Source organism: Marmota flaviventris, chromosome 18 (genome assembly GCF_047511675.1).
Source record: "Marmota flaviventris isolate mMarFla1 chromosome 18, mMarFla1.hap1, whole genome shotgun sequence".
Classification (NCBI taxonomy): Eukaryota; Metazoa; Chordata; class Mammalia; order Rodentia; family Sciuridae; genus Marmota; species Marmota flaviventris.
In genome coordinates this window covers 61,658,571-61,685,972 of record NC_092515.1, presented here as the reverse complement: position 1 = coordinate 61,685,972, position 27,402 = coordinate 61,658,571, and the positions used below count along the sequence as shown (strand labels likewise).

The window sequence follows — 27,402 nt, the reverse complement described above, 5'->3', positions numbered from 1 at the left end:
GCACCTCGTGTCCAGGCCCAGCCGGCCGGCGCGGCGAGCATGGCGGGCGCGGGCGCGAAGCGGCGCGCGGTGGCGGGCCCGGCGGTCGAGGAGGAGGAGCGGCAGGCGCGGGAGAGGATGCTGGCGGCGCGGCGCGCGGACGGCGGCGACCCGGCGGAGGAGGGCGTGACCCTACAGCGCAACATCACGCTGCTCAACGGCGTGGCCATAATCGTGGGCACAATCATCGGTTCGGGCATCTTCGTGACGCCCACGGGCGTGCTCAAGGAGGCGGGCTCGCCGGGGCTGGCGCTGGTGGTGTGGGCCGTGTGCGGCATCTTCTCCATCGTGGGCGCGCTCTGCTACGCCGAGCTGGGCACCACCATCTCCAAGTCTGGCGGCGACTACGCCTACATGCTGGAGGTGTACGGCTCCCTGCCCGCCTTCCTGAAGCTCTGGATCGAGCTGCTCATCATCCGGCCGTCCTCGCAGTACATCGTGGCGCTCGTCTTCGCCACCTACTTGCTCAAGCCGCTCTTCCCCACCTGCCCCGTGCCGGAGGAGGCCGCCAAGCTCGTGGCCTGCCTCTGCGTGCGTGAGTACGGGACCCCGGCGGGCGGGCACGAGCCGGGCCCCTGCGTCCCGGGGCCCCTGGATCGCTTCCTACAACGCTGCATCTCTGCTCCCCAGTCCCGCCTCCTGGTATCCCTAACCTGGACCACCCCCCATCCCCGAAGTCGCTGGTCCGTGAACCCGCGTGCGTTTCATTCATTGGTTTACACTCTGGGGCGGCCCGGGAAGACCTCTGACAGCGAGGCCTGCGCGCTGACCCCCAGCGGGCATTCGGTCTCCCCACCTAATCCGTTAGGACTTGAGCAGTTCAAGCAGCGCCAGCCTTCCCGGGCCCCGCAGAGCAGTGCGCCCTGCCTCTTTCAGGGCACCACGTGGAGTGAGTGAACCACTGGTTTCCTTTTCAGCGTCAGTTGCTGACTGGTTGTCGAGAGGGAAATTGCAGTTAAAAGAAATCATTCATTTTTGTCCTCCAAACCAGCCTGTCAGGAATCAGTGCACAGGCTGACTCATAGAAAAGTAGTAATGAACTTGAGTTCTCATTAGGCTGAGCAGCAGCGTTGAGTTCCTCTGAAGGTTGCCTGACACTAAATCTGTGTGTTGGGGTTGGGTGGGCTTAGAGGGTCCCAAGTTTGCCAAGAAACAGCCACTGGGCATTTTATTTATTTATTTTAAGAGAGAGAATTTTTAATATTTATTTTTTTAGTTTTCGGCGGACACAACATCTTTTTATTTGTATGTGGTGCTGAGGATCGAACCCAGGCACGCATGCCCGGCGAGAGCGCTACTGCTTGAGCCACATCCCCACCCCGGGGCATTTTTATCATGTTGGTGGGCACTATACTAGTGGGCCAGAGAGGACTGCTGCTTTTCAAGACAGTATTCTTGTGGGATTTTCAGGATGAAAAAATCTTGTGTAGTAAATGCCGTATACACACACACATATATGCAACTTGTATATTTTGGCTTTGGGCCACTCATGCTCATCCCATGGCCAGCCTTGAGCAGCCTGCATTTGCAGTTGACGCACTGCCCTGAACACTCAAGCACTTGGGCTTTTCTCCTGCACCTCGATGGTGCATACATGGCTGGCAGGGTGATGCTGAGAGTTCTGGGTTGTATCCGTGAAGTTCTGGGGTCTGTGTGCGTCCTGGAAGTGGCCCTTGAAGGGCAGTGCTATGGGAGCTCGGGGCTGAGAGACAGTTGGAGACCATTTCCTCTCTAGTCACATACTCCACAAACTCAAGATGCAGAAGGCAAAAACCCAGTGGGCTGTGCGGGCTTCTAGGCTCTGAAGCCTTCCTGAGGTGTAAGAGAGGACCAGGCAGCGGTGCAGGGTTGTCTCCAGAATGTGGGGCTCAGCACCCAGAGCCTGGTGGGAAGGCCACAGTAGGGTGCACTGGATGGGAGCTGAGGGAGCTTGTGACTTCTGGGTGGGCCAGGAGACACTGGGGTGACTCACTGGACTGTGTGCTGTGCGCGCACAGAACAAGCCTCTAGCATAGAATACTTTGTTTGCCTGTTTTGTCTGTAGGAGGATTTTAATTGCCCGGTTATGTCATTTCTAGGTAGTGTGTCTTGGTTAGGCCTGGTTGGTGATGTTGTTAAAGGGCCTCCTCTCTTGTCTGGGAAGATGGACCCTGGGAGCCAAGTCGAAGTGTTGACGGTGCTGGCAAGTTGTGGGAAAGGCTGCTTTGGCCTAGTGGGCAGTTAGGGTGGAGGTTTGCTAAAGTCTTCTTTCTAATAAAAGGTGAATATATGAATAGGTGACCATGTAAAAATTTGACCATACCAATGTGCAGCGAGTCAGACTGCTTGCTGGTCCAAATTCCTTCTCCAGCCGCCCACCACACCATGGCTAACAGTGCATATTTCTGGAGCTTTCGCTGCCATAAACATAGTCACTTACTCTTTCAATCTCAGTTGGATCATTGTGCACAACTCAGTTTGGTGTGACAGTGCAGGGTTTCCAGGTCAGTAGGCAGGGGTCAGCACCTGCTTTTCAGCTGCAGAGCAACCATAGGACTGCACCAAGTGTGCTCAGCATTTGGGGTTTCCTGGCTCCGAGCAGATGGCATGGATAGCCACAGTGCCTTCCCAGGAAGCTGCCACGCCAGGTGTTCCTGGAGGTGTTTTGTGATACAGGGCTTTGAAATAGATCCTAAATAGCTTTCACAGGTCCCTGTGGCCCCAGTAGGTGAAGCCTTAGGGTGAGCTGGTGGAAATGCCTTTGTCCTGCACCCTCTGGGGTGCAGAGGGGGCTGATGTCAGTTAGCAACGCCTCCACTCGTAGGCCCAGTCTCATGTGCCATCAGCCGTCGACACTTGACTTGCATGCCGGGTATGTGTGAGTTGCTCTGGTGTTTGATGGAAGGAGGATTTTTAGTGACAAAGGGAGGGGTCTGCAGGACAGCCTTGTCTAGCACCTGCCTGACACCCCTGTGGAAGTGCGTCCTGGTGCTCCGTAAAGCAGGGTTGCAGGTTCCCCCTAGGAAGAGCAAGGGCACTCTGTGCCCCTCCTTCCTGGGGTCTCTCCACTGTGGTCACTTACCTTGGCATCTGGGTCTTCACCTGTGCTTGCACCTCACTCTGCCTTGGCAAGGCTTCTGCTGACAACACGGGAGGCGCAGATGCTGGGGAGAAGCTTTCATTTTTGCTGTTTGATCTCTAGCTCTCCATCCTGTCCCTCAAAAGTTTCTTTCCACTTGTTAAAAGGAACAGTGTGGCCCGCATGCGCTGAGGGGTCCTGCAAATGGTGAAGTGTAGAAGCTCCTCTTGTGGCCTGGCCTGGGCCCCAGGTCATAGAACATTGAATTTGTCAGTCCTGAAGGGGGAGAGACGTCCCCTCTGCTGCTGTCTTGGTGGCATGTGAAATTGGAACAAGGGTTGGTTCTGTGGGTTCCTTACTGTGCAGTGACGACAGGCAGCGCCACTTGGAACTCAGGTGATGCTGGATTTTATCTTATAGGCTACAGTCACAGAGACAAGCTGAGATTCTCACTGGGCGGGGATTAGATCCGGCAGTTATCAGGCCTCCCAGTGGGGAATCAGCTGTAGTTCCAGGCAGGCCCTGGGCCAGGGCAGCTGCCGCCTTCCCCCCAGGGAGCTCTTAAGGAGGCATCCAAAGGGGCTCACTGTTCCCTCTGCCACCACGGTCACCTACCAAGCCAGTGGGTGTGGGGGACCTGGTCTGGGACTGGCTCTCTAATGCTGAAGACAGTCTCCCACTCTTTCCTGGTTGGTGGGGATGGGACACTACCTGCTATGACAGCCACCCCCACTTATGCATGGCCAACCAACAGCCCCATGAATCTCTGGTCTCAGGCAGCTGAAAGGGGCAGGCTCACCTGGGATCCCAGAGCCAGGATCCCAGAGTCTACCTAACTGCCACCCCTCACCTCATGAGCATGGGCCAGGCTGGTGGCCACTCTTAACCGGTGGGTGTCTAGGACTTGTGACCTGCAACATTCTCCACCAGGTGTCAGGTCAGGAGCAACATGGGTCAGTTTTGAGAACTTTCCCTCAAGCCTCCTGTCTGTGAGGGTTTCCTGGCCCATCCTGCCATCAGTGAGGATGTGGGCCATTAGGTTCTTAGTGTCTCCTGTTCTCTCCTGACCTGAAGTAGCCGCTGGGCTCACTCATGCCTTTTAGCAAAGAGAAAGGAGGAGAGGAGAGCACTGGTGCGTCTTCTCCTGCAGCTCTGGGCTCCGTGCTCAGTACAAGTGCTGGATGATCTGGCATTGGGCGATCTGGCTAGAGAAACGCCAGACCTGGCTGCTCAGCCCCTCCTAGAAGGTCCGGGTGCATAAGATGGGTACTTGGAGGCTGTGGAACTAGCCACGGCCAGCTGACTTGATGCCACCAAGGCACGCGGGTGAGGACCAGAAAGGATGGAAGGAGTCAGTCTTAGAGTTGCCTGCTGGCCTCCTCCACTCTGAGGGTGTCCACCCCTGTAGACCTGGCTTCTCAATAAAGGCCTGTCCCTTGAGGCCCGCGGAACCCTCGCCAGCCATCGTAGCTGGGACCCCGCCTGAGCCAGGCAGAGGCTGTGGTGTTCCCGAGGTGCCAGTGGGCGCCAGCATCACAGCCAACAGCTCTGTAATTAGCACTGAAATCCGGCTTTCCCAGCAGACATGAAAGTGTGGCTGCCGCCTGAGCGGGTCACGCCTCATCACGGGACCTGGGGCCAAGGCCTGCTGGGGTGGCTCACAGAGCGCGTGACCCCACGGCAGGCGAGAGATGTGGCGAGCCTTCCTGACCCTTTCTTTCTGGTTCACAGACCCCTTGGGTAGTTCTGTAGAAGGTGCAGGCTCTCTGCCCCGCCAGCCTGTGAGCACGGGGCTCCTCGGCCCACAGTGTTGCCCGCACAGAGCTCTCCGCCCTCGCCACCCTGGTCTCTGCTCTCTGAAATCGCCCCACTTAAACCTGGAGAAGCTGAGGCCAGGGTAGGCTGGGTGCCCAGAGCTGTGGCCCCTGCCTCCACACTGACCATCCGCTGACCTCAGGCCTGTGAGATGCCCCCTTCCCCAGCCCCTTTCCATGAGGCCTGCCCCAGGCAGGGCATTGCCCGGTGTGGGACCCACCCACCTCTGGGCTGGGACTTGGGCTATGTGAAGAATTAGCTCCTGGGGCAGGATGTGAGCAACCCTATCCGCCCTGAGTCACCCTGACCTTGGGCTGGCTGACCTCTGTCACTGCTAAGACCATCTGGTGTGAGCTGCCCAAGTGTGGCCCTTGGGCTTTATCACCAGCCGCCCAAGGCCAGTGTGGATCCGCCCTTGCTCATGCATCCTTGCTCATACGCTCCTGGACGCACCACCGGGCCAGGCTGCAGAGCTGGAAGGCTCCTGGACTTGCTCACTGGGTTCCCTCTTAGGAGCCTGTCAGCCTGAGTTGGCTGGGGGGACCCACGGCCACCAAGAAAGCCTGAGCAGGGCGTATCCTGCACAGCTCTGTGCTTCTCTGACACAGCCAGGGTGACCCCTATCCAGTGGCCTGGGCATAGGATTTAGGAGACTTGAGTGTAATCATTCCTGAGGAGAAACTACTGTGTGACTTTTGGCAAATGGATAGCCTCTCTGAGTTCCATTACTTCAACCTTCAAGTGAGGGTGTTAAATGGGGTACTGCAGATGTCTTCCACGCAACCCTGCAGCTGGAGCAGGTCTGCCCTCCTTTTCCTTCCGTGGTTAGCTTAACTGCTGGAGGAGCACGGTTGGGAGGGCAGGTGGGCTGTGGGCCAGGCGCTTGGCTGGTGGTGCTGAGCCCCTGTCTCAGCCAGTGGTGCTGAGCCCTCTGAAGGGGCACTGCGGTGACCAGTCAGATCTTAACAGGGCCGCACAAATGAGGCTCAAATGTTGCTTCACCATAAAGAGAGCAGGGAGTCTTCCTGTTATGGGTAGAGGCCAGGCTGAGACCTGTCAGGTAACAGGCCATAGCCACCCGGCCAGTCAGAGAACCAGGGACCCTCAGGAACCCTTGTCCCCCGGGACGCTTGCTTCTGAAGAACATGGTGAAGGAAGTCTCCTTTCAAGGGTCCCCTGCTTGTCTCGGGACACGTAGGATGCCTGCAGATGTTTAAGAGTTTATTTTTATTTTTTAATAAATTGGTTTATTCTAATTAGGTACGTACAGCAGCAGAATGCGCTTGATTCATTGCACACAATTGCAGCACGACTCTTCTTTTCTGTGGTTGTACCATATGTGCAGTCACACACGTACCTAGGGTAATGATGTCCATCGCATTCCACCATCTTTCCTGCCCCCATGCCCCCTCTCCTCTCCCCTCTTCCCAGTCACAGTTCTTCCGTCCCCACCCAGCTCCCCAATATGGCTCAGCATCCACTTTTCAGAGAGAACTTTTGGTTTTGGGGGATTGGCTTACTTCACTTAGCATGATATTCCCCAGCTCCATCCATTTACTTGCAAATGCCATGATTTCATTCTTTTTTTATGCTGAGTAATATTCCATTGTGCATATGTACCATAGTTTCTTTATCCAAGGGCATCTAGGTTGGTTCCCCAGTTTAGCTATTGTGAATTGAGCTGCTATAGACATTGATGTGGCTGCGTTACTGTAGTAAGTCTGCTTCTTTCTGGCCTGTTTTAAAAAGAAAGTCCCTACCCCATTCTGGACAGCCGCTAACATCCCACTCCCATGCTGGTGGGACTGCGAGGTAGTGCAGGACACAGCTGGTCAGAAATGGGAAGGGCCAGGTGCGTGGGGTGGTGAGGAGCCTGCTTGGCACGCAGAAGGCCTGCTCCAAGGCAGGGAGCAACACAAAGCCCTGTGTTCACGAGCTAGTCACAGGGAGCTTGACAGTGTGCCCCAGTCCTTGTTCCACAGAAGGTTGGGTGGCCAGTGCAGGAGGTGGGCAGCCCAGGCGGGATCCCGGGAGCCTGTTGGCTGGCAGCAGGGAGGCTTCCTGGGGTCCCCTCTGAGTGGCTCCCTGCTGGAACGGCTTTCCACCACCCTGAGGTTCTGTCTTTCCCAGTGGCCAGTGGTGGGGAAACAGCAGGAACAGAGCTGGTTCGTCCACGTGGGATAGGACGGGTGTCATGGGGTCACAGGCATATTCTCTGGAGTCCAGGAGAAACCACAGGCAGGCCCTCCAAGTATGCAGGTGGGCTCCTGCCAGGTAGAGCCCCTGCCCTGGCCAGGCCCAGCCTGGTCGAAGCTGTGCTCCCAGTTCTCTCCACTGCCCTCGGGACTCTGGTCCCGTGAGCCAGGTGTTAACTGGTCATGAGGTGCCTACCCTCTGGTACCCGTAGGGATACGAGTGCCAGGCAGGAAGTGAGTCCCTGCTGGGGCCCTGGGGAATGTGTCAGGGGTGAGGATGCTCAGCCTATGGGGTCCCTGTGTATGCCAGACAGATCTGGGCCCATGCCCAGCGTCCTGTTTGGCAGGTGCTGGGCTGGGCTGGGCTGGGCTGGGCTGGGCTGGCAGGGAGCCCCTGCGCAGCCTGGGCCCAGGTCTTGGCCAGCTCTGGTTGCAGTGGTCAGCTGGTTCTGTTCTTGGCCTGGTGCCCTTGGACCAGGCTGGCCCTGCTTCCTGGAACCAGTGAATCCTGCTGGCTACTTCGCCTGTGCTGTCTCAGGGGCCTCCGGAGGCGTGGTGCTGTGGGCAGAGTCCTGGGCAGAACAGTCTCATTCTTCTGGCAAGTTCAGAACACAGACCACCTGCCTGAGGCTGCACCGTCCCCACAGCCCCGAGTACTGACCCTTTTGATGGGTGGACCCTGACACCCACAGAGTCCCTGTGCCTTTAACTCCTGGGCCCTGGAAGACGTCACAGCAGCGCCGCTGTCTTTGTGGTGTCTGGAAGGGACAGAAGTCTGCGTCCCAGATGTCCCAGCGGGGCCTGCCACACGGCCTGGTGCAGTCAGACACCCCAGAAGTGTTCCTGCCTGCGTGGGGCAGTGTGTCCTGCTCTTTAAGAACACCCTGACGCCCTGCCCAGGTGGGCCTGGAGATAGGGGCTGTTTGGAGGGTGCAGCTGGGACCTGGAGCCGGGGAGAGAGGAGGTGGGCAGGAGCTCATCGGAGGGTGACTGCAGGGGCCTGGCCAGGCAGGGATCCCTCCAGCCTGCTGCTGCCTAGAGACCCTCTGTCACTTTTGAACCCGGGAGTCCCTGCAGCCATCTCATCACATGAGGTTGGGAGAGGAGGACGGGCCAGAAGGGCTTGGCCTTGGGGTGAGCCCCAGAAGGGCTTGGCCTTGGGGTGAGCCCCAGAAGGGCTTGGCCTTGGGGTGAGCCCCAGAAGGGCTTGGCCTTGGGGTGAGCCTGGCTGGGTCACCCGTGGTGGAGGGCACTGCCTTATCTCCCGGGCCCCAGCTGTTGCTGTGAGCCCACGCAGCTGCGCTTATCGGGGGCCACACAGGGTACCCCGAGGGCGCCAGCCTCCTGCCCGTGCCCCCCTCTTTGATGTGGCACAGCTGCTTTCTGTGTCACCTGCTGTAAGGTGGTGAGTTCATACGAACCGGCATCAGAGCAGCTGACCTTGGGGGAGCTGAGGGTGGGCAGCTGAGGTTCAAGGCAGCCTCGGGGTAGTGTCCTGTGACTGTAGGACTTGGGAAGGTCCAGAAGATGCCATTTATTTACTTAAGGTTGCCTTTCGTCTTGGATCTTGAGAAAGGGCACGGGGAGCACAGCCTCACCTGCATCATGGAGTGATCTGCCCCGGGCACCCTGGCTGCCAGTGACCGTTTTTTTTAATGTCGGGAGAGGGCTCTGCCCAGAGTGGTCGTGGTCTGGCACCTGCTGGCTCTGTCCACTTGGCCCTGGCTCAGAACAGCTGGAGCCAGGGAACAGCTGGCTTGGATCTCCAGGGCAGGGTTTTGGGGTGGCCACAAGGGCCTCTCAGGGATTGCTGTGTTGGTGTGGGGTCCAGCGTGGCCTCTGCAGGTTGCCCTCTTTCCTGGGCTCCGAGGGTGGGGGAGGTCCCCGGCTGCGACTCGGCACAATCAGCCACTGCTGGGCTCCTGGCCTCTGGAGGTGGCTGTGGAGATGAGGGCTGGGGCTGCTTGCCACTCTCCTGCCCACCCACATGGGTAAGTGATGCAATCCGCTGGCCTCTTGCCTCATCCGGAAGGCGGGGAGCCAGAGGAGGGGCTGAGTCACCACGTGGTGACACACTCACCTATCAGGAAATGTGAGACTCCTGCAGACGCAGGACCCGCCCCCCGCCTCGCAGAGAGGTGCCAGGCTAGAAGCGTTGCTGTGTTGCTGGGAGCCCTGGGAAGGCCTGCCCCGCTCACCCCCTCCCCCAACGTGTACCCTCTTCGCTGTGTCAGGGAGGGGGCTCAGGGACAAACGTGTCCTTGTAGTAGCCAAAATGACCACCTTCAGCACGCGTCAACCATGCCTTCTCAAGGCAGAGTGACCTGTCGGGCGTTGCAACAGCCCCAGTACAGAGAAGTCAGGGAGCCAGCTAATGAGGTGCTTCCGAAGGAGACGGGGGCCAGGAGGCCCCAGGGCCCGCCTGCCAGGGGGCTTGCGCTCTCCTTCCTCATGGAGTTGTTGGTTTGAAGCCTGTTTCTCAAACTTTGCAAATGTCTCTAGCAGAGAAGCCCCCAGTTGTCTGTCAGGCCCGTCTTAACCTGGCCTTCTGGCAGCTCTGCTGCGTAGGGGATCAGGAAAGGCCAGCTCAGCGCCTCTCAGACCTTCCTGCAGCCTGTGGAGTCCAGCAGGCCTTCCAAGGCCTTGTACTGCCCACCTTACAGCAGTCCCCAGGAAGGGCCTGCCTGGGTTCCCTGGTAGACACTGGGGTGGCTCCATGTGGCCGGGAGAGCTGGCGTCTTGGGCGTGGGGACCCTTGGGAGCGCAGGAGGTCCACAGCCAGGGAGGAGGGAGGAGCCGTGGCCCTTTAGCTGACCTCATTTCAGCAGCTACGCGTAGGACGGCTGTGCCACGGCTCTCACGGGTGGCTCCTGCACACTGAGATGCCCACCACCCACCCTGGCTCAGGGCTGCATGTCCAGTGGGGCTGGCAGGACCGGGTGCAGGCTTGAGCCCGTGACTCCTGCAGATGCGGTATGCCCGCCTGGCCCTCCAGGGCACTGGGTTTCAGGGTTTCCAGGTGCAGTTGCGCCCGTCTGCAGGAGGTTCCGTGTGGATTTCTGTCTGGGTGTCTGCTAGCCGGGGAGCAGTGCAACTGGAGCGTGCGTCTGTCCCCTGAGCCCACCTGAGTGCCCCGTGTGGGGAGGCCTCCTGCCTCAGGCTCCTGCTCCTCTCCTGCCACCCATGGTGGCTGCGTCCACTTTGTCCTGTTTCCCTCTTGGCCTGTCAGGTGGCCCCCTGTTTCATGGGACCCCAAGGAGCTCACTTGGGGGCAGAGGTGATGCATCCCTCTTCCAGGGGCAGAGTTTCTTTGATTTGAGTCTGAAGCTGGCACTTCCCCGCAGGGGTGGGCTGGGTAGGACGCCGGTGGAGGGCACTTCTGCCCCTCAGGGCAGGTCAGCTCAGTAAAAGGAAGTCCTTTGCCCCAGCCTAGGGCACCTGGGATCCAGCTCTTTTGAGAGTTTGGTGTTTCCAACCTTTGACCTTCAACCAGGAAGTTGATCCAAACAAGTCCCAGAAAACCTGAAACTGGGGGGAGGGGGCTGGTGGGGACACTACTGTTTCTGTTGGATCTGCCCCAAGCCCGAGGCACCCTGACCTTGCCTGCCCTGTCTCCGCAGTGCTGCTCACGGCCGTGAACTGCTACAGCGTGAAAGCTGCCACCCGCGTGCAGGACGCCTTCGCGGCAGCCAAGCTCCTGGCCCTGGGCCTGATCATCCTGCTCGGCTTCATCCAGATCGGGAAGGGTGAGTGGCGCTGGCCTGAGGCGGTGCAGGCACCTGCTGCGTGGCCCCAGCCAGGTGGGCCCTGCCCTGGCACCATGCTCCCACATGGGGCGAGTCCTCTGGGAAGGTTGATGCCCCTCCAGGTCCCCAGGAAGTGTGTGCGCAGACTGGCACCCGGAGCCCTGGGAGCAGGGCGGGAGTTCCGTTCTCTGCTGTGGGTGCTCACCATCGGGGCACCTTCAGGCCACGTCTAGGGAGGGCCAGGACACTTGTGTCCTGTGTGTGGCCTGCTGCCCTGTGACTGAGCTGGGTTCCTCGTCACACCGCAGGCTGTCATTGGCAGCCCTGGAAAGGGCCTCCAGGGAGCTCTTGTGGGTGTTCCTTGGCAGATGCAGCAGCCTTGTCCCTGGGCCCGCACACCTTGATCCCAGCTGCTCAGGAGGATCTTGAGTTCCCAGCCAGCCTGAGCAACTCAGTGAGGTCCTGTCTCTGAATAGAATCCAAAACAGGGCTGGGATGTGGCACGGTGGTCAGGGCCCATGAGTTCAGTCCTCAGTACTCCCCCTTCCCTCCCCCACCAAAAACCCCTGGAGGATTATTGAGAGCCCCTTGAGAGGGAGTGTCACCCAGGGGGATAGCACGAACCTTAGTGGGGACCCAGCTGGGGGCATATTCTGAGTGGTGTGGAGACCGGGCCTGCAGGTGATGAACACAGTCCTCCTCTGTTTAATGGAAATAAAAGATCAGATGTACAGACAGAGGCCTCTAACATTCGGGGCCAAGTCAGCAGCGCTGGGAGCGTCTCTGTTAAGGTACAGACCCAGGTTTGGTGGTGACCTTATGGCTCTAGGCAAGTCACTGGGTGTCAGAGTCTTTCCCTGGCCACCTTCTCGGCGGCCTGGGAGGAGTGAATGGGAGTCCTGTGCAGGTGTGCTCTGGAGGTGTTGATGGACAGGCCACCTTGCTGGGCCTCTTCCTGGGTGCTCTGACACACAGACGCGCCTGCCACCTCCTGCACCTTTGCTGCGGGCCGGCCCCCTTCCTTTCCAGGCTGTGGAATGTTCCGTAGCTAAGAACCTGCATGGTCTTATCAAACAGTCCTCCTTCGGTTGGTCACAGGCCCTAGACACACACTGAGTGCTGAGGTTGGCCTCGGGCTCTTGGAGGCAGAGGGGTCCCGCTGGCCTTTTCCTGTCACTGTTCCTGGCTCTGGGGGAAGGTCACGAACCCAGGAGTGCCTGGCCACCCCTCCTCCCTACTGGCCTCACAGGACTTCTGCAACTCATGTGCCAGCCCACGAGGACATGGCCCTGCCCCCCTGGGCTGGTGTTCCCATGACCTGTGAGCAGGAAAGCTCTGGACGGCCAGGTGGGGCGCCCAGAAACACCCTTTGGAATGTCCGTTCTCCCCAGGCGACTGGCTGCACGGCAGAATCGTCCTGACCAGTGCTGTTCTGTGGGTGTTAGGACCAGGGGTGCCCCTGGGCGGGGGCGGGGGCCGGGTGCTGCCTGGCCGCAGTTCCACGTAGCCTCTGGGTCTAGTCCACTGCTTTCGGGACGCACGCGACTCAGATGGGCGTTTCGGATGCAGGCAGTCAGCATGGGGTCCGCGCATGGGGCAGGTTAGCCCAGGGCACCAGGTCGGGGAGGGGGTGGCCGACGAGTGTGTGGGGCATGGGCGCCACTTGCCTTCGGCCATCTTGTCAGATGGCCCTCACTCGTGACACAGCCCGATGGCCTTGGCCCAGGGTCAGGCTGTTCCCAGACACGAGTGGGCGGCTGGAACGTGGCTTTTGAGGCCAGAGTGGGAGTGGGAAGGAGGGCCTCTCCCCGCACTGCTGCTGGGGAGGGACAAGGCGGCCATTGTGGCTGCACCGGCCGCGACACCCGGGGCGGGACCTGCTTATCTTTCTTCAGCAGTTCGGCTGGGTGGACGGCGTGGGAGAGGCATTCCTGAAGCCTTTCTCCTCCTCCACGCGCCTCCCGGGAGCAGTCTTGGTCAGACCCCCTCGCTGCCAGGTGTCCTGGAGGTTGAGTGCTGCCCACCCAGGGCCCAGACTCCCACCCGGGTCACCTGCCAAGGGCTGGAACAAGGGTCTGTGTGGCACTCCTGGTCTGTGAAGCGAGTGTTCTCACAGAGCTCTTAGGCTGGCAAGGTCCCCCAGGCTCAGAGAAGTGCAGTGGCAGTCCTGTGGCTCCCGAGCAGCCGCTGTGGCATGCAGGGTCACGAGCCCTGAGCCCTGTCCCCGGTCCTTGAGTACCGCTGGGGACGGTGCTGGGGCCTCGAGGCCTTACGGGAGAGTCCAGCTCCAGGTCTGTTCCTGAAGGACCCGAGAGGTTGCCAGCAGCCAGCACCACCCTTCTACCTGACACCGAGGCTCCTGCTGGCTTCCCACCGGGGCCAGGGCACCTGGAGTCCAGCTGGGGTGGCCAGGGTGGGGACCTTACGCCCTGGATGCTGAGAGCAGCTTCTGGCAGGGCTGGTTCCAGCCAGGGGCCACCTGTGCTTGTAGAAGGCACCTGCCCACAGTCACTTCACCTGGTGGAGAGAGCGAGCCCCCTGGGGTCTCCACAGATAAGGACACTTCCTGTGGGTCAGGGCCGGGCCCTTTGTCCTCTCTGCCTTCAGTCACTTCTCCCAAGCCCACTTCCAACCGCAGCTGAAGGAGTCTTAGGGCTCTATCGTCTGAGCTGGGGGCATGACTCGGTCCTCCTGAGACCTGCGCTCGGGGCCACCCCTGCCAGCAGGGGTGGGATCCTCAAAGTGAATCCTAAATAGTCCAGGGGCTTCACCGAGAAGAAGCCAGCCACTGCTCAGCCTTAGGCTGCCAAAGCAAAACTTAGAGGGACCCCCCAGGCCAGCCCCCCCTTACAGGGGTCCAGGGAGCCGGTCTGACGTGGGGGCTCAGGTGGACTTGGGTCACTCCAGAACGGGGTTGGCCTGCCCCATGGCCTCCGGGCACCCTCTGGATTCATGCCAGACTCAGGGTCAGACCTCCACAGCGGGTGACCCAGGCCCTGGAGACAGGAGTGCCAGGCCATGTGGCATCCTCATGGGGCCTCTGTGGTCGAGGAAGCTACTGCCCAGGGAGGCCGCTCTCCTGCTGGTGCTCCTCCAGAGCTCTGAAGTGCGTCCTTGCATCGCAGGAATGACGGACGCGGAAGTCACATGTACCACTTGTGCCAGCAGGGTGGGATCAGAGGAAGATGGGCTTCCAGTGCCCTGGGCCAGTCAGCACAGGATGCAGGCTGGGGAGCCCGAGCAGGACGAGGGGCGGTCACTGCCATGGCCCTGGCAGGGGCCCACTGCCCTTGGCTGTGGATTGGGAAGGGCCTTCCTACTCAGGGTTGCTGTGCAGAGCTGCTCTCCAGGCGAAGGGGCTGGTTCCTACGTGTGGTGCTGGGAGTCAAAGCCAGGGCCGCCGATGCCAGGCAAGGGGTGTGGCCTTGAGCCACAGTCCCCGCTCCTAGACTTCCAGAAGCCAGTGCCACTCACTGTGGTAGACACATGCCATCTGGTCCCAGCCGTAATCCCCAGAACCAGGTTTCTGCCGTGTCCACGTTCCCAGACTTAAGGCGAAGGCAGAGTGATGTGGGCCTGCACTCAGGCCAGGGGACAGGCAGAGGGAGCCCTGGGGTGGCCGGCGCTGCGCCTTCTCCTGAGCCCGCTGAGCCAGCAGCCACACAGAGCAATGGAGGCCCTGAGTCTGAGGCCCCACCAGTGTCCACCTAGCACCAGCCAAGGGTCAGCCCATCTTCCAGATAGGGAAGTGCCCAGAACTAGGGTGGCATGTCCGAGACACAGTGGGGGCACCTTGGCCTGTTGGTGTGTAGGATCCCCCAGCCTGGGTGGCTGCGAAAGCCGATGTTTATCTTAAGGCAAAAGGGCTGCTTCCATGGACTGCAGATGCCCGTCTGCCTCGTCCTGGAGGTCTCAAGTCCAAAGAAAAAAAAATTGAAACCAGAGTCCTTGGGGAGGGTTAGGTTTAGGGTTCCAGCCCGGGGCGGGGGGAGGGGGCTCTAGGCGTCCCTGAGCCGTGGCTGCTTCGGCCCAGATCTGCCTCCATCTCTCCGTGCCAGACGTGGTGGGGACACCCGCTCAGACCATCTCTTCAGATAGGGCTCCCCCTGCCCTCAGGTGGCAAGCCTCGCGCTCAGCGCCTTCCTCTGCCTGACCGCCGTGCTGGAGCCCAGAGGCAGAGTGAGGGACAGGATGGCAGCTGTCCCCAGTGGAAGCGTGGCCTTCCTGCTGCCGGGGATCGAGGTCCCCTCCCTGCAGCAAGTGTTCCTGGGCTGGGCTGGGCTGGGGTTCTGAGGCTCCCCCCGCCTCCGAGCACAGGGGTGAGCTCAGAGCTGGCCATCTCCAGATCACGGGTTTCCCGGGCCTGGGCCCTGGCAAGCTGTAGCCAGGGCTTTCCTCGACACTAAGGGCCAAGCAGATCTCGGGGGACACAGTGGCCATGGGGAAGCTCTGTCCGGAGTCAGGGCCACAGGGCTGGCCACGTCCCGGGTGGGAAGAGTCTGACTCTCAGTCCCATTCCCTTATGCACTTGGCCATCAGAGGACCCTCCCTTCCTGGCATCTGTCAGGGGCAGCTCCCTGTCCCCCGGGGTGGGTGGTTCCCATGGCTGCAATGTGTGACAGGGACTTGGACTCTTTCCCTGAAACCTCTCTCCTGGGTCTCTGCACACGCCCACCCTCGCCCCAGTTCTCAGGCCCCACCAGCTCCCAGGGCCACGCGGCCTCTGGTTTGCTGGGCTCGGCTTCCTCCAGCCCCTCAGGAAGGCGCGTTTTATGGGTGGGGATGGGGACGCCCAGGGGAGGGACTTAAGGGGCTGCCTGGCGTGGAGTCGCTGCCCCTGGGTGGCCAGAGCAGGAGAGGAGGCAGTGAGGCCCCAGCACCTCAGCGTGGTGGGAGCTGCTTGGTGCTAGGCCCACTTTCTCCTTTCTGTCCGTTCTCTGACCTGGCAGCGCAGCCCTTTCCATCCATGGGAACTTGACCGCCGGCAGGCTGTGGGAGTCACCTCTGCCTGGCCTGGGCAGTGGGGGACAGGCCAGTGTGACCCAGCCTGGGGCTGCGCCATGCGTTTCCAGACATTGAGCAGCCACTCTGACCTGAACCCTTCTGTGTCACCCAGTTGTGGCAACCTGGAAAGTGTCCAGGCATCGCGGGTGGGACTGCCATTCTGGGGTCATCTTCTCAGGAGGGTGCATGTCTCCCATTTCTCCTTGGGGCCAGCACCAGCCTCCCACAGAACCGCTGCCACCCTGCGTGGGGGGCCTTGCCGCCTCTGGCTGCCCTGGAGAGGGCAGGAACCAGCCTCCCTGAGCAGAGCTGTGGCTGAGCGGCACAGTTGGGGCAGGTAGAGCCCTGGCTGTGTACGGTCACCCCCAAACCACATCAGGCCGTGCCAGCCCCAGCCCAGGGACAGCCCGGGGTCCAGACCAGCAGACCTAGCACCACCCCGTGGCACCTGTGGGGAGAAGGTAGCCTGTGATTGGTCAAGTGGCCAGCGGAGCTGTGGCCTCCCTCCTGGGCCAGTACCCAGTGTAGACGGAGGCTGGCCACACTCCTGGGCTCTGCTGCTTGCTGAGGTCCTTGAACACCTGTTGCACCCCATGCTCCCTTCTGTCCCTGGTCAGGCAGGGCAGCCAGCATCCAGGGCCTCAGTGTCAGTTGGGGGCCCACACCAACAGTCTTGGGCAGCGCTTCACCCCTCGGGGGACTTGACCCTGCCCTCCCACTGTCTCCCACCCGATGGCAGGTGGGAAGCTGGGGCTGAGCAGCTGGGCTCACGGGTATGTGGTCTGGGGTACTGTCCCATTGCACCTGGACAGCCACACTGTCCCAGGAACAGAGCCACATGGCTGGTTGGGAGGAGCTGGTCCAGCTTCCCGCAGGAGCCAGTGAGATCTGCAGCCAGCGTGCGCGTGGCCGTCTCAGGCCACCAAGTCGAGCCGAGTCCCAGGAAGTCCTGTCCTGTAGTAGGAACTCTGTCCCTGGGGACCGTCTTGAGTGATGATTGCACCCTGAGCTGGTGGCCAGAGTGGTGTGCCACATGGGCACTGGAGTCACCAAGGTCTTGGGCTGCAGGTATCTGGCTCTGACTAGGAGACCTCAGCATGTCCCCAGCCCCATGTCTTGTCCTTAGTGGGTAAGAGGCTGCTGTTGTCCAGTCTGGAGGGCAGTGGTGGTGACCCGTTGGTAAGACAGGGATCCGAAGTGTCCTGTGTGCTGGCTTGGTCCAGTGCTGCTCACCAGCAGGCAGGCATGTGTCCCTAGTCCCTGGGGCTTACTCAGGCTGGCAGACCCTCACCCCTGGCACGTGGCCCATGCCTTAGTTTCCCCACTTGTAGGACAGATGCCCTCCCTCCCAGCAGAGTGTGAGGGTCCAGGCGCTGGGAACGTGGCTGGGCCCTTAGATGTAAGGTACTCCAGAATATTCCACTGGAGAGCAGGTGGGTTAGGACCTAGAGGGGCTGTGGGCAGCTCAGCTGAGGCGCTGTTGAAAGTGCCTGTCCTGAAGCCTGGCCCCTGACCACAGTGTAACCAGGATAGCAGGAGGCTGTTCCGGGGGAGGGGGGCTGGGTGAGGTTTTCTCAGGATGCCAGTCCTGGTGGCAGGTGGGTCCTCAGCCTCCCGGCCCAGTTACGGGAGACTCCCAGGCCCAGAGCGCTGTAAGAACATGGACCCAGAACAGGAGTGCTGTCCACCCTCCAAGGGGCCCCAGCAGTGTCAGCTGCAGGAGGTCCTGTGCTGCCTTTGAAGCACAGGCTTCAGGTGGGTGAATGACAAGTGGACCCTTCGTGGGTCCACCCAGTGTTCTCTCCTGTCAACCTACTGGGGTCCCTTGGCAAATGGGGTGGTCACCATCATTGAGCCAAGTGGTGACCTTGACCAGAATGGGCAGCAGTGGCCAAGTCTGCAGAGCTGCCTGTCCTCTCTTGGAGTGGCCCAGGCTCTGGCCAGGCCATGCCCCTCCATGTCAGGGAGGGGCTCAGCAGGCTGTTCAGGTGGTGGCAGGGAGAGGCCCCGCCCGGCCGTCGGCTTGTTCCCGTGCCCCGCTCCGTGCCCCGCTCCTCCCGGCAGGACCCTGCCTGGCATCCTTTGACCAGTGTTCCTCTGTGGTCTTTGCCAGGTGGCGTGTCTAATCTGAACCCAGAGTTCTCCTTCCAAGGCACCAACCTGGACGTGGGCAACATCGTGCTGGCCTTGTACAGTGGCCTCTTTGCCTACGGAGGATGGTAGGTTCCAGGACGTCTGGCCACTTCAGGGTCTCACAGCACTCAAGTGTGCAGCTGGGGACAGGAAGGACAGACACTGGAAGCCCTCTCAAGGGCACCCCAGGCCGCCCTAAAGGGCGGGAGAGGACTCCTGTGTCCCTCTCTGTGTCCTCGGAACAGGCACAAGGTAGAGGCTGGAAGCCTCCCCAACTGGGACCTGCCTGCAGCTCTGGGGCCAGCAGGTGGGAAGGTGCTAGAGGGAGGTGAGTGGTGGGCAGGGATGCGGGAGAGCAGGAGCAGGTGGGAGTGACCGCCAGGTGCCCCCAGGCCCAACTGGGCAGACGCAGAGCCATCCACCTGGAACCCAGGCACTGGCCTTCCCTGCTCACCGGGGCTGGCTCTGATGGGTGAGCGAGGGGGCGTGCAGGGGTTATGGGGCTCCCTGCTGGGTTTGTGTCTTTTTCCTAATGGTTGTGGGGTGACATAATGAAACCTGATTTCTAGGAATTACCTGAACTTTGTCACAGAGGAGATGATCAACCCCTACAGGTACGTGGAGGGGTGAGGGACAAGTCACAGGGACAAGCTGGTTCCATCTAAACCCTTTGGTGGGCTCGACTCGGCCTCTGGGGAGCTGTGCCAGGTGCTCACAATTAGGGTGACGGGGCGGGGCTGGCTTCTGGGCCCCCGTCCACCTGTGTGAACTGGAATAAGCCTTGCCCTGGGAGTGGACCACATGTGCCCCTGGGACACCTGTCCTGCATTTGATGCCCTCGGCAGCCCCAGGAACACAAAGGGTGGTCCTCTGTCCTCTGGACAACTCCAGCGTGTGTGTGAAGGTCCCCCTGCCCCCGGAGGTGGCTCTCAGCCCTGGCCTCCAGGGTCTCCTGGGTGGGGACTGGTCAGGGCTGGGGGCCTTCAGACAGGACCCCATCCTCAGGGGCAACGAGGCAGGCGGATGGAGCCACTAGCCAGGCGGCCCAGCTCCCCAGGCCCAGGCATCTGGCCCCTCCCTGCCTGAGAAGCCAGCTGAGACGTGGGGACACGCAGGGCTGTGCTCCAGCAACCAGTCCCTCCCTGTTGTAGGAACCTGCCCCTGGCCATCATCATCTCCCTCCCCATCGTCACCCTGGTGTACGTGCTGACGAACCTGGCCTACTTCACCACGCTGACCACTGAGCAGATGCTGACATCCGAGGCTGTGGCCGTGGTAAGACAGCCGCCCGCCTCCCCGGGGTCAAAGAGCCCGAGACCAGGCTGTCCCCGCATGTAAGCCTCTCACCTACCTGGAAGGGCCGTGCGGCTGTCCTCAGTCTCCATGGAAGGTGTCACAGGAGGGCTCCCCACGCTGGCCAGAGGTGTGGCCAACCTTGGCTGCGTTGAAACCACCATGATCAGCGTGTCTGGGTGCTCCTGGTCAGGTGGACAGACTGCCCCTGGGCTGTGTCCTTGGCCTCTGTGGCTCCTGCCCCTTGCCCTTCCATGCGTCCTTGCTGTGGCTGAGTCTCACTTGATTTAGATCCCGCGCTTGCAGAGACCCCGTGCCAGGCCCTGTGAGAGTCCCCAAGTGAGGCAGGCAGATCCTCGTCCCCAGGCCCGTCCCCAGGCCGGCACCTGCTCTTGGTCAGGCGACAGGCCAGCTGGGCGTGGCCAGGCAACCCAGGGAGGCCCAGCCAGAGGGCCTGCCATCAGGAGCAGCCAGAGCGCCACCTTGTGAGCAGGACTGGGACAGCCAGGGAAGGGCCACTGTCCTGAGCTGTCCCCACAGTCCAGAACTCATCTCCGGGATGGCTGTGTGTGCACAAGCCAGGATTAGGCCAGGTGGGTCCTGGGTCGGCCCTGGTGAGGTCCCAGGGCTCACGTCCTTGTGTCCCTGCAGGACTTTGGGAACTACCACCTGGGAGTCATGTCCTGGATCATCCCCGTCTTTGTGGGCCTGTCCTGCTTCGGCTCTGTCAACGGGTCCCTGTTCACGTCCTCCAGGTGAGTGCCCGCCTGGGGTCGAGGGAGTCGCCCCGGCTGCCAGCCCCTCATCTTCTTTACAGCCTGTGCTTTGAAGTCCTGTTTGTGGCGTGTAGAGGTTGGGATGGCAGGGAGACGGGAAGTGTGACCTTTGCCTTCTCCCTCCCTGGAGCTGGTGTGACTGCTGGGTCCTGCAGGCCCCTTCCTGGACTGCAGGAGTAACACCAGGAGGGCTGGAGGGAGGCCACCAGGGTTCCTGCCCCTGCCCCTGGGACCCAACTTGCTGGGTGCGGTCCACCCTTCTGCCGTCTGTAGGCACCTCCATCTGCGGGTGGGGTCGTGGGCCTGACTGCTCACTGCTTTCTGCACAGGCTGTTCTTTGTGGGGTCCAGGGAAGGCCACCTGCCCTCGATCCTGTCCATGATCCACCCACAGCTCCTGACACCCATGCCGTCCCTTGTGTTCACGGTAAGCCTGCCACACAGCCCTACACCCTCCGCCCTGCCACCCGTGTTGTCCAGCTGTACACAGTGGCGCTCTGGGCTCTGGAGCAGCCAGAGCGCCACCTTGTGAGCAGGACTGGGACAGCCAGGAAAGGGCCACTGTCCCTGAGCCGTGGACTGTGACTGGGATGCTGCAGGGGCTGGGAGCTCTAGTCAGCCAGGCCCCGGGCACCGAGAAGGCACTTTAAGTCTGCTCACGTGCTGGTGTAGACAGCCCCACTGCCGTGGCTGTCCGGGCACCTCTGTGGCTTGGGGCATGCACCCAGGACTCCACCGTGCACTTTTCTCCCCCCTTCTCTGAACCTGTTTGTTAGTTCTCTGCTTCTGTGTGACAGCCACCCAATCCGGGGCCCAGAGCACAAAGCCTTTACCTTCCCACATTCCTGCAGCAGCAGCGCGGGCTGCCCACCTTGGTCTCTCAGAGCTTGATGTCTGCAATTGATTGGCATTTTGCCCTCCAAGGGCATGGCAGGGGCTGTGGACAGGAGGCCAAAGGTTGTGGGCACACGGGCTTCTCCACAGGGAGCTTGGGGGCACCCTCGCGATGGGACACTGGCTCCCGCTGCACATATGATCCAGAGAGCAAGACGGCCGTGTGCTTTGTGGCCTAGCCCTGGCCGGGTCTGCTGTCCTTGCTGCCTGGGCCTGTTTGTTAAAGTGAGTCCATAAGTGCCATTCCTCGGGGAGCAGGGTTAGGCTCCACCTCTTAAAGAGAGAAGTATCACAGAAGTTCTGGACATGCTTAAAAGGGCCAGCTTGACCTTGGTTTTGAAATGGCCATCTGTGTAGTGTGAGTGCTCTGTACTTATTATGATCCCCCATTGGTGGGTGCATAGTTTAGTTCCAGGTTGCTGCTTTGACGCAGGGTGTGCGAGAAGTGTTGGGTCCAGGCATCTGTGCCTGCTCTGTGGGCAGCACCTCCACTGTCCTGGAAGCCCATCGCTCTCCTGGCCTCTCTGCACCTCACACGACCCCAATGTGCTGGAGGCTGAGGCTGGTCACATCCTCCCTGTATCGGGCACGTCCCTGCCCAGGGCTCAGCCAGCCCCTTTCTCCTGGCAGTGCGTCATGACCCTGCTGTACGCCTTCTCCAAAGACATCTTCTCCGTCATCAACTTCTTCAGCTTCTTCAACTGGCTCTGTGTGGCCCTGGCCATCATCGGTATGGTCTGGCTCCGCTTCAAGAAGCCTCAGCTGGAGCGGCCCATCAAGGTGAGCGCCTGGCGGTGGGTCCAGCCTGCACCCCGGGCAGAGAGCAGGCAGGGCTGGAGTGTCCCGAGGAGCCTGAGGCAGGAGCAGGACCCGCAGGACCTCCCAGTCTCCACCTCCCCCCAGCACAAGGGCATTGCTACCCTCTGGAGGCTTCTGAGAACTGCAGTCAGCTTCGCGATCGTGAGCGGTGGAGGGGGCACGCAACTGGGAGTCCTGGGAGCAACAGGTGGCCACTGGCAGCAGCTCCTGTCACTTGGCCAGCTCCCTTTGGGACCAGGTCATTATAACTGGCCCCTGCCACAGGCCTTGCCCTGTCCCCACCCCACCCCAGCTGTCTTTAGAGACGGGAAGAGCCTGGCTCTCTGGAGGGAGCCCTGTGACAGTGCCCAGGACGCCCTGGTCTCCCCTTGCCCTGGGCCTGGGAGCTCAGGTAGCCAGTGTAGCACCTTTTAACTTGTGGTTAAGGTTCCACCACAGGAAGGCTGGCCCACAGGAAGGCTGTCGGAGGAGTGGCCAGCTAGACATCCCACCCTTCACAGGGACCAGCCCAATAGCTGGGGCAGGTGTCCACAGGAGGGCTTTCTTCAGGCCCCAGCACTAGCCACATTGGCCCTGGAGAGCAGGCACCAGGTCCTGCGGGCACGCTTTCCCAGGGGACTGGGCACTGTCGTGGAGTGGGTTCCCTTGAGCCTGGCCGCCTGTGGGTGCAGGACAGCAGAGCTCTCAGAACAGGCCTGTCGGCACCGCCCACAGATGGGGAGAAGCCTGGCTCTGCTGCCCAGGCCTCTACGGCCCCCGCCTTCTCCGTGCCCCGGCTTCTGCCCCAGCCTGTCTGCAGGCTGCGGGTTTGGGGCAGGAGTGCCTGGTCCATCCACAAAGGGTCCTCTAGGCAGGCAGGACTCTGTGCTTGCTGGTGGGTGGCCAGGCCTTGCCAGAGGCTCCGCGTCTGTGATGTGGGAACCAGCAGGCCCCCCTCCACCCCCCGGAGCCTGGCTGCTTGTTTTCATTCCTCTGCTGACTTGGGGCGATTCCATGCCTGGTGCCTGTGCCAGGGCCGGGGTGAAGTGCTACGGACGTGGGCTCAGTTGGTGCCCCGGGGCCGACCCTGCGGAAGGTGCAAGTCAGCGTCTGCCCTGTCAGCACAGGCACTGGCCAGGGCTGTGGGTGGGGCGGGCGCGGATCCCGGGGAGGCTCCAGGGTGGCCCGCCGCTGGCCACAGGACATGGGCTGGAGCTCTCCGTGGGCTGGTGGAGGTCACTGCGGGGTGTGGTGGTCGGGAGGAGCCCAGGCCCAGCTGCTGACGCCCTGCTGCGTGCTGTCCCCAGGTGAACCTGGCCATGCCGGTCTTCTTCATCCTGGCCTGCCTGTTCCTCATCGCCGTGTCCTTCTGGAAGACACCTGTGGAATGTGGCATTGGCTTCGCCATCATCCTCAGTGGGCTGCCTGTCTACTTCCTCGGGGTCTGGTGGCAGAACAAGCCCAAGTGGCTCCTCCAGGGCATCTGTGAGTGTCCAGGCTGCTGGCCGAGATGGGCTGGCACCAGCCAGGCCTTTGGCCACTGCAGGGTGTCAGTGGTGAGGACACCCACCTACTCCCAGCTCAAGAGCTGGGCAGCAGCTCATCTCAGAAAGAGGGGTTCCCGAGAACCAGGCTGCTGTTGCCAGAGAAGTGCCCACTGTCACTCACCGGCCTTGACACACTGCCTGACCTTCCTGGGCAGAGCAGGAGAAGGTGGTGGGCCCTGTCCTCACCGTGTGGAAGGCCAGGCTTGAGAGAGTCCGCACAGGCCGGCCTTGCCAGCACCTTAGCGCTGGGTGATGTAAGATTCTAGGGTGGCCCCTGTGCAGGCGAGGAGACCCCACACCAAGGGCTGAGCCACCCATCATTTGAGCAGGACACTCCCTCCAGCCCGGGTCCCTGTGGAATCTCATGCAGGGTCACACCCAGAGCAGACTTAGGACAGAAACCTTGTTCTGAAACCACCAGTCTCCCTCCCCAGGCAGGCTCTGCGTAGAAAGTGCCAGGGTGGCCCTGGAGGTGGCTCTGGGGGGGGCGCTGGCCGGGCTTGTGTGAGGCCCTGGGTTCAGTCCCCAGCAGCACAAAGAAAAAGGAGACAGTGCCAGGGGCCCCTCACAGGCAGCCCGGTCTCAGGGCACAGTGGTGACATGGGCAGTGTGGGCCAGGCACACGCACAGTGGCGAGGCCACCAGGTTGCTCTGTAGTCACAGGGCTCTGGGGTGGGCAGCTGCACCTGCTCCCACACTCCCCGCCCGCTGGCCCGGGCAGTCTGGCATGACGGAGAGTTGCAGAATGTGCTGCTGGCCAGGAGGCCCCGGGGGAGGCGCCAGTGCTTACCACACGGTCTGGAGGGCCACACAAAACTTGGAGTTCCTGTCCTCCTGCAGCGTGGCACGGTGTGGGGACAGGTCGGGTGGGAGCTGGGCTTGTGGGTCCTCGCCTCAGCCCGTGGCCTGGCTGCGCTCACTCTGTGTCCTCTCCCCGCAGTCTCCGTGACCGTCCTTTGCCAGAAGCTCATGCAGGTGGTCCCGCAGGAGACCTAGCTGGTGGCAGACGCTGCGGCAGGGAGCACGCGAAGGCCACCCGCAGACAACGCGCCCTCAGGAAAGCAGCTCCCGGTCTTCCTCGTCCCCTCACCGTCCCTGCCCGGGGCGGCACCCACAGCAGCTGTGAACACTCTGGTACGAATGGTGTCCTGGAAGATGGATGTCCCTGGTGGCTCCCGGGCACGGTGCCAGCAGTGAGCTGAGGCAGGCCTGGTGGCTCCCCCGTGGGGCCCACCGCCTTCTCCCTTCCCTGTTCATCTGCATTCAACTTAAATTTGGGGTCAGGTCAGTGCCACCAACTGACTGCTGTTTAGAGAGGTCAGGAGGAGGTGGGAGACATCTCGACAGTGCTAGCTACCTTGTGCCTCCAAGGGACCCGACGCTGGGGCTGCACAGGAGCACTGAGGACCTGCACTGGCGTGGCAGTGCCTGTCTGGCGGGCGCACCTCCGGCTGCTCCGGCCCTCCTCCCTCCAGCGCGGGTGTAGGGCTGAGAGAGAAGAGCCCTGGCTGTGTCTTCGCCTTAAAGTCTCGATGGCTCCTGCCCTGCGAACCCTAGAGAACGAACGTTCAGCAGCAAGAGCCAGCCCTGCCTGTCCCTGGGGTTGACCATGGGGCTGTGTGCATCTAGGGACAGCCAGGAAGGCAGGCAGGGCACGGCTGGGGAGCCCAGCCTCTGCCTCCCACGCCTCCCACTGACCACACAGCAGCCCTTGAGCAGCCTTGGGCTGGCTTCCCCCGTGGCCAGGGTGTCGCCTTCCCCTCACGTGCCCCATCCCACTCTCAGAAGCCTTCCTGGGCTCTCCTCTCTCTGCCTGCCTCCGGTGGGCTTTGTCTTTGTTGTGCCCCGGGGCACTTGAGGCCTGGCCAGCACATCTGGCCACACTGTTGTTGCTGAGCTGTCAGGAAGTCCCTGCAAGTCACCCGCAGAGAGCGGTTCCTCTCTTCAGGTCACACTGAAGGTTCTCTGAGGCCTGTGAAGAGCTCAGCAGGCTCCTGTCTTGCACTGGGGGCTCAACCTCAGCTTCAGACCACTGACCCCCCCAGGAGGAGGGCAGTGCCAGCCACTTGGCAGGGTGCAGCGTGTTCCTGGGGTGCGGTGTGGCTAGGTCGTGGGACCCCCACCTGCGAGGCAGGTCAGAGGGGTCCGTCTGGTTCTGGGGCCTGTGTCCATGGTGCTGACTCTGACTTGCCGCCTAGTGTCCAGGAGCATAGTAGGACCATGGCCCATCTGGGAAGTCTCTGCTGTCCAGCCAGGCATGGCCGACAGTCCCCAGGGCCTAGGATAGCAGACCCTGGCCTGACAGCCTCTGTTTGTCCCCTGTCTTTCCACCCCTCCTAACACTTACTAACGTGGAGGTACGGTTGGCACCGTGTTTATTTATTTCAGGTGGCCGGCTGGAGCCGTGGTGTATTGTCACCGCGTCTGTATCGGCCACCTTGGCCATCCACTGTGGCGTCCACAGAGCTAGTGACTCGTGGCTGGTACATCTTCTGTTCTGTGTTAATGCTAACCTGTTACACTGGGCTGGTGGGGTGGGGAGTTCTATTTGTGGGGTCTTTTTGTTTTTAAAGAAATGCGACAGATTCTAAAATTCGCTGGTGCTTCTGTGTTCTTCTTCAGGCCACGTTGGGTATTGGGATGTTCCAGGTCCCCCCCCAATCTCGCTCTCACAGTCATCAGGGTCTGGACAGGTGTGTGTGGCCCCGCACAGTGCGGGGGTGTCAGGACCCTTACAAGAGTGGAACCCCGGGGTGGCCAGGGCAGGAGCAGGGCAGGGACTCCAGCTGAGGGATCCCTGATGTGGAGGGACCCGCCCTGGGGGCCACAGTGCTGGTGTGGTGCACCCAGATGGGGCCAGGACCTGCTCTGGGGACCTGGGGACCTTGTCCCAGAATGGTGTGGGGAGGGTGTAGGGCTTGGGTCACAGGCCCAGTCTGCCATTAGGGTAACAGAGCTGGGTGCCTCCTCATGCAGCGGGACTTGAAAGTGCCTCCCACGCAGGGAGGATGGGCACAGAGAGGCCTCGGGCAGGTGCCCTCCCTCCACTTTGTGAAATGAAGAAGTGGGCCTGTCCACGCCGGTCCCGCTGCCCACCTCCAGGCAGTTCCTGGTCCACCTTTTATGTGGCCCCCAGCCCTGACACAGTGAAACAGGCAGCTGGTGACACAGCAGCTCGGCACCCTGACACCAGCCCTGGCGCCACCTGGGGCAGGAGACTGGCCACGAGCCCCACTTCTCTGGGTGACAGCCCAGTGGGCAACTGGCCACCCCAGCTGCCGGTGGCCATCCTCGAGCAGCGGCCACCCCCCTCCTGCTGGGCTGGCGCCTTGGGCACTCCTGAGGGGCTGCCAAACCCCCTGCTCTGCGGCACTTCCTGATGACGCCCACTGTGAGCTTAACACCCCGTGCGCCTGGACAGTGGCCCAGGTTGAGCAATCCCCACCCATGTCCTCAGGAGCAGCTGGCTAGGAGAAAGCCCCTTTCCCAGGTGACCTAGGGGAGGGGCAGGGCCTCCCTGGGACAAGACCAGTCCTAGACCCTCAAGCGCCTTCTGTGCCGGGACCAGCTATCCCCCCAGGCACCATGTGGCAGAGTGGAGAGCCCCCACTGCCCCACAGCCCTGCCCCTCCCCTCGCCCCGCTCCTCAGCCTGGCATCAGCCTGGTCAGCAGGTAGCCACTCACCCTGCCTGTGTTGTCCACTCGCAGGACAGGACATGGGCTCCGGCCAGCAGCCTGGCTGCTCCCTGGCACCGGTAACTGGCCCCCCCCCCACCCCTCAGGTGCCCCTGCGGCCCAGTGCCAACTGCTGGGGCCCAGATCTGGGCGGCAGTGCTGGCTTCCTCTTCATGAGCTTCACCAAGACTTGATGACCGGCCCTGGGAGACCCCCGCCCTCTCAGGACCCTGCAGGAGGGAGTGGGCTGACCTTGGAGGGGAACCTGAAGGCCAGCCTGGCTGGAGGAGCTGGGTGGGAGCTGGCCTGGTGGACTTGTCGCCCCCTCCTGGGGCAGGGCGGGCTGCTTGGGTAGGCTCGAGGCAGGGGTTTTGAGAAGGGAAACAGGTTTTACGAAGGAGAGACTTCCTGCAGAACTACCGCAAGGAA

The 27,402-nt window shown here is 61.5% G+C and overlaps 1 protein-coding gene across 1 annotated transcript; it reads left to right on the top strand.

Annotated features, from left to right (window-relative positions):
* Window positions 1–22: 22 nt before the first annotated feature.
* Window positions 23–25,893, top strand: Slc7a5 (solute carrier family 7 member 5). Its single transcript, XM_027933247.3, has 10 exons — window positions 23–574; window positions 10,728–10,853; window positions 17,971–18,076; window positions 18,560–18,604; window positions 19,142–19,265; window positions 19,935–20,038; window positions 20,389–20,485; window positions 21,583–21,732; window positions 23,058–23,235; window positions 24,238–25,893. Exons 1-10 carry the CDS (start codon window positions 40–42, stop codon window positions 24,291–24,293), a joined length of 1,521 nt encoding a protein of 506 aa, XP_027789048.2. The 5' UTR covers window positions 23–39; the 3' UTR covers window positions 24,294–25,893.
* Window positions 25,894–27,402: the final 1,509 nt, after the last annotated feature.

Bases quoted from the DNA above. Each gene is read 5' to 3' on its own strand.
- Slc7a5 (XM_027933247.3), top strand. From the start codon at position 40: ATGGCGGGCGCGGGCGCGAAGCGGCGCGCGGTGGCGGGCCCGGCGGTC. The intron at 19,266-19,934 runs GTAAGACAGCCG...GTGTCCCTGCAG, and splicing joins CATCCGAGGCTGTGGCCGTG to GACTTTGGGAACTACCACCT. The intron at 21,733-23,057 runs GTGAGCGCCTGG...TGCTGTCCCCAG, and splicing joins AGCTGGAGCGGCCCATCAAG to GTGAACCTGGCCATGCCGGT.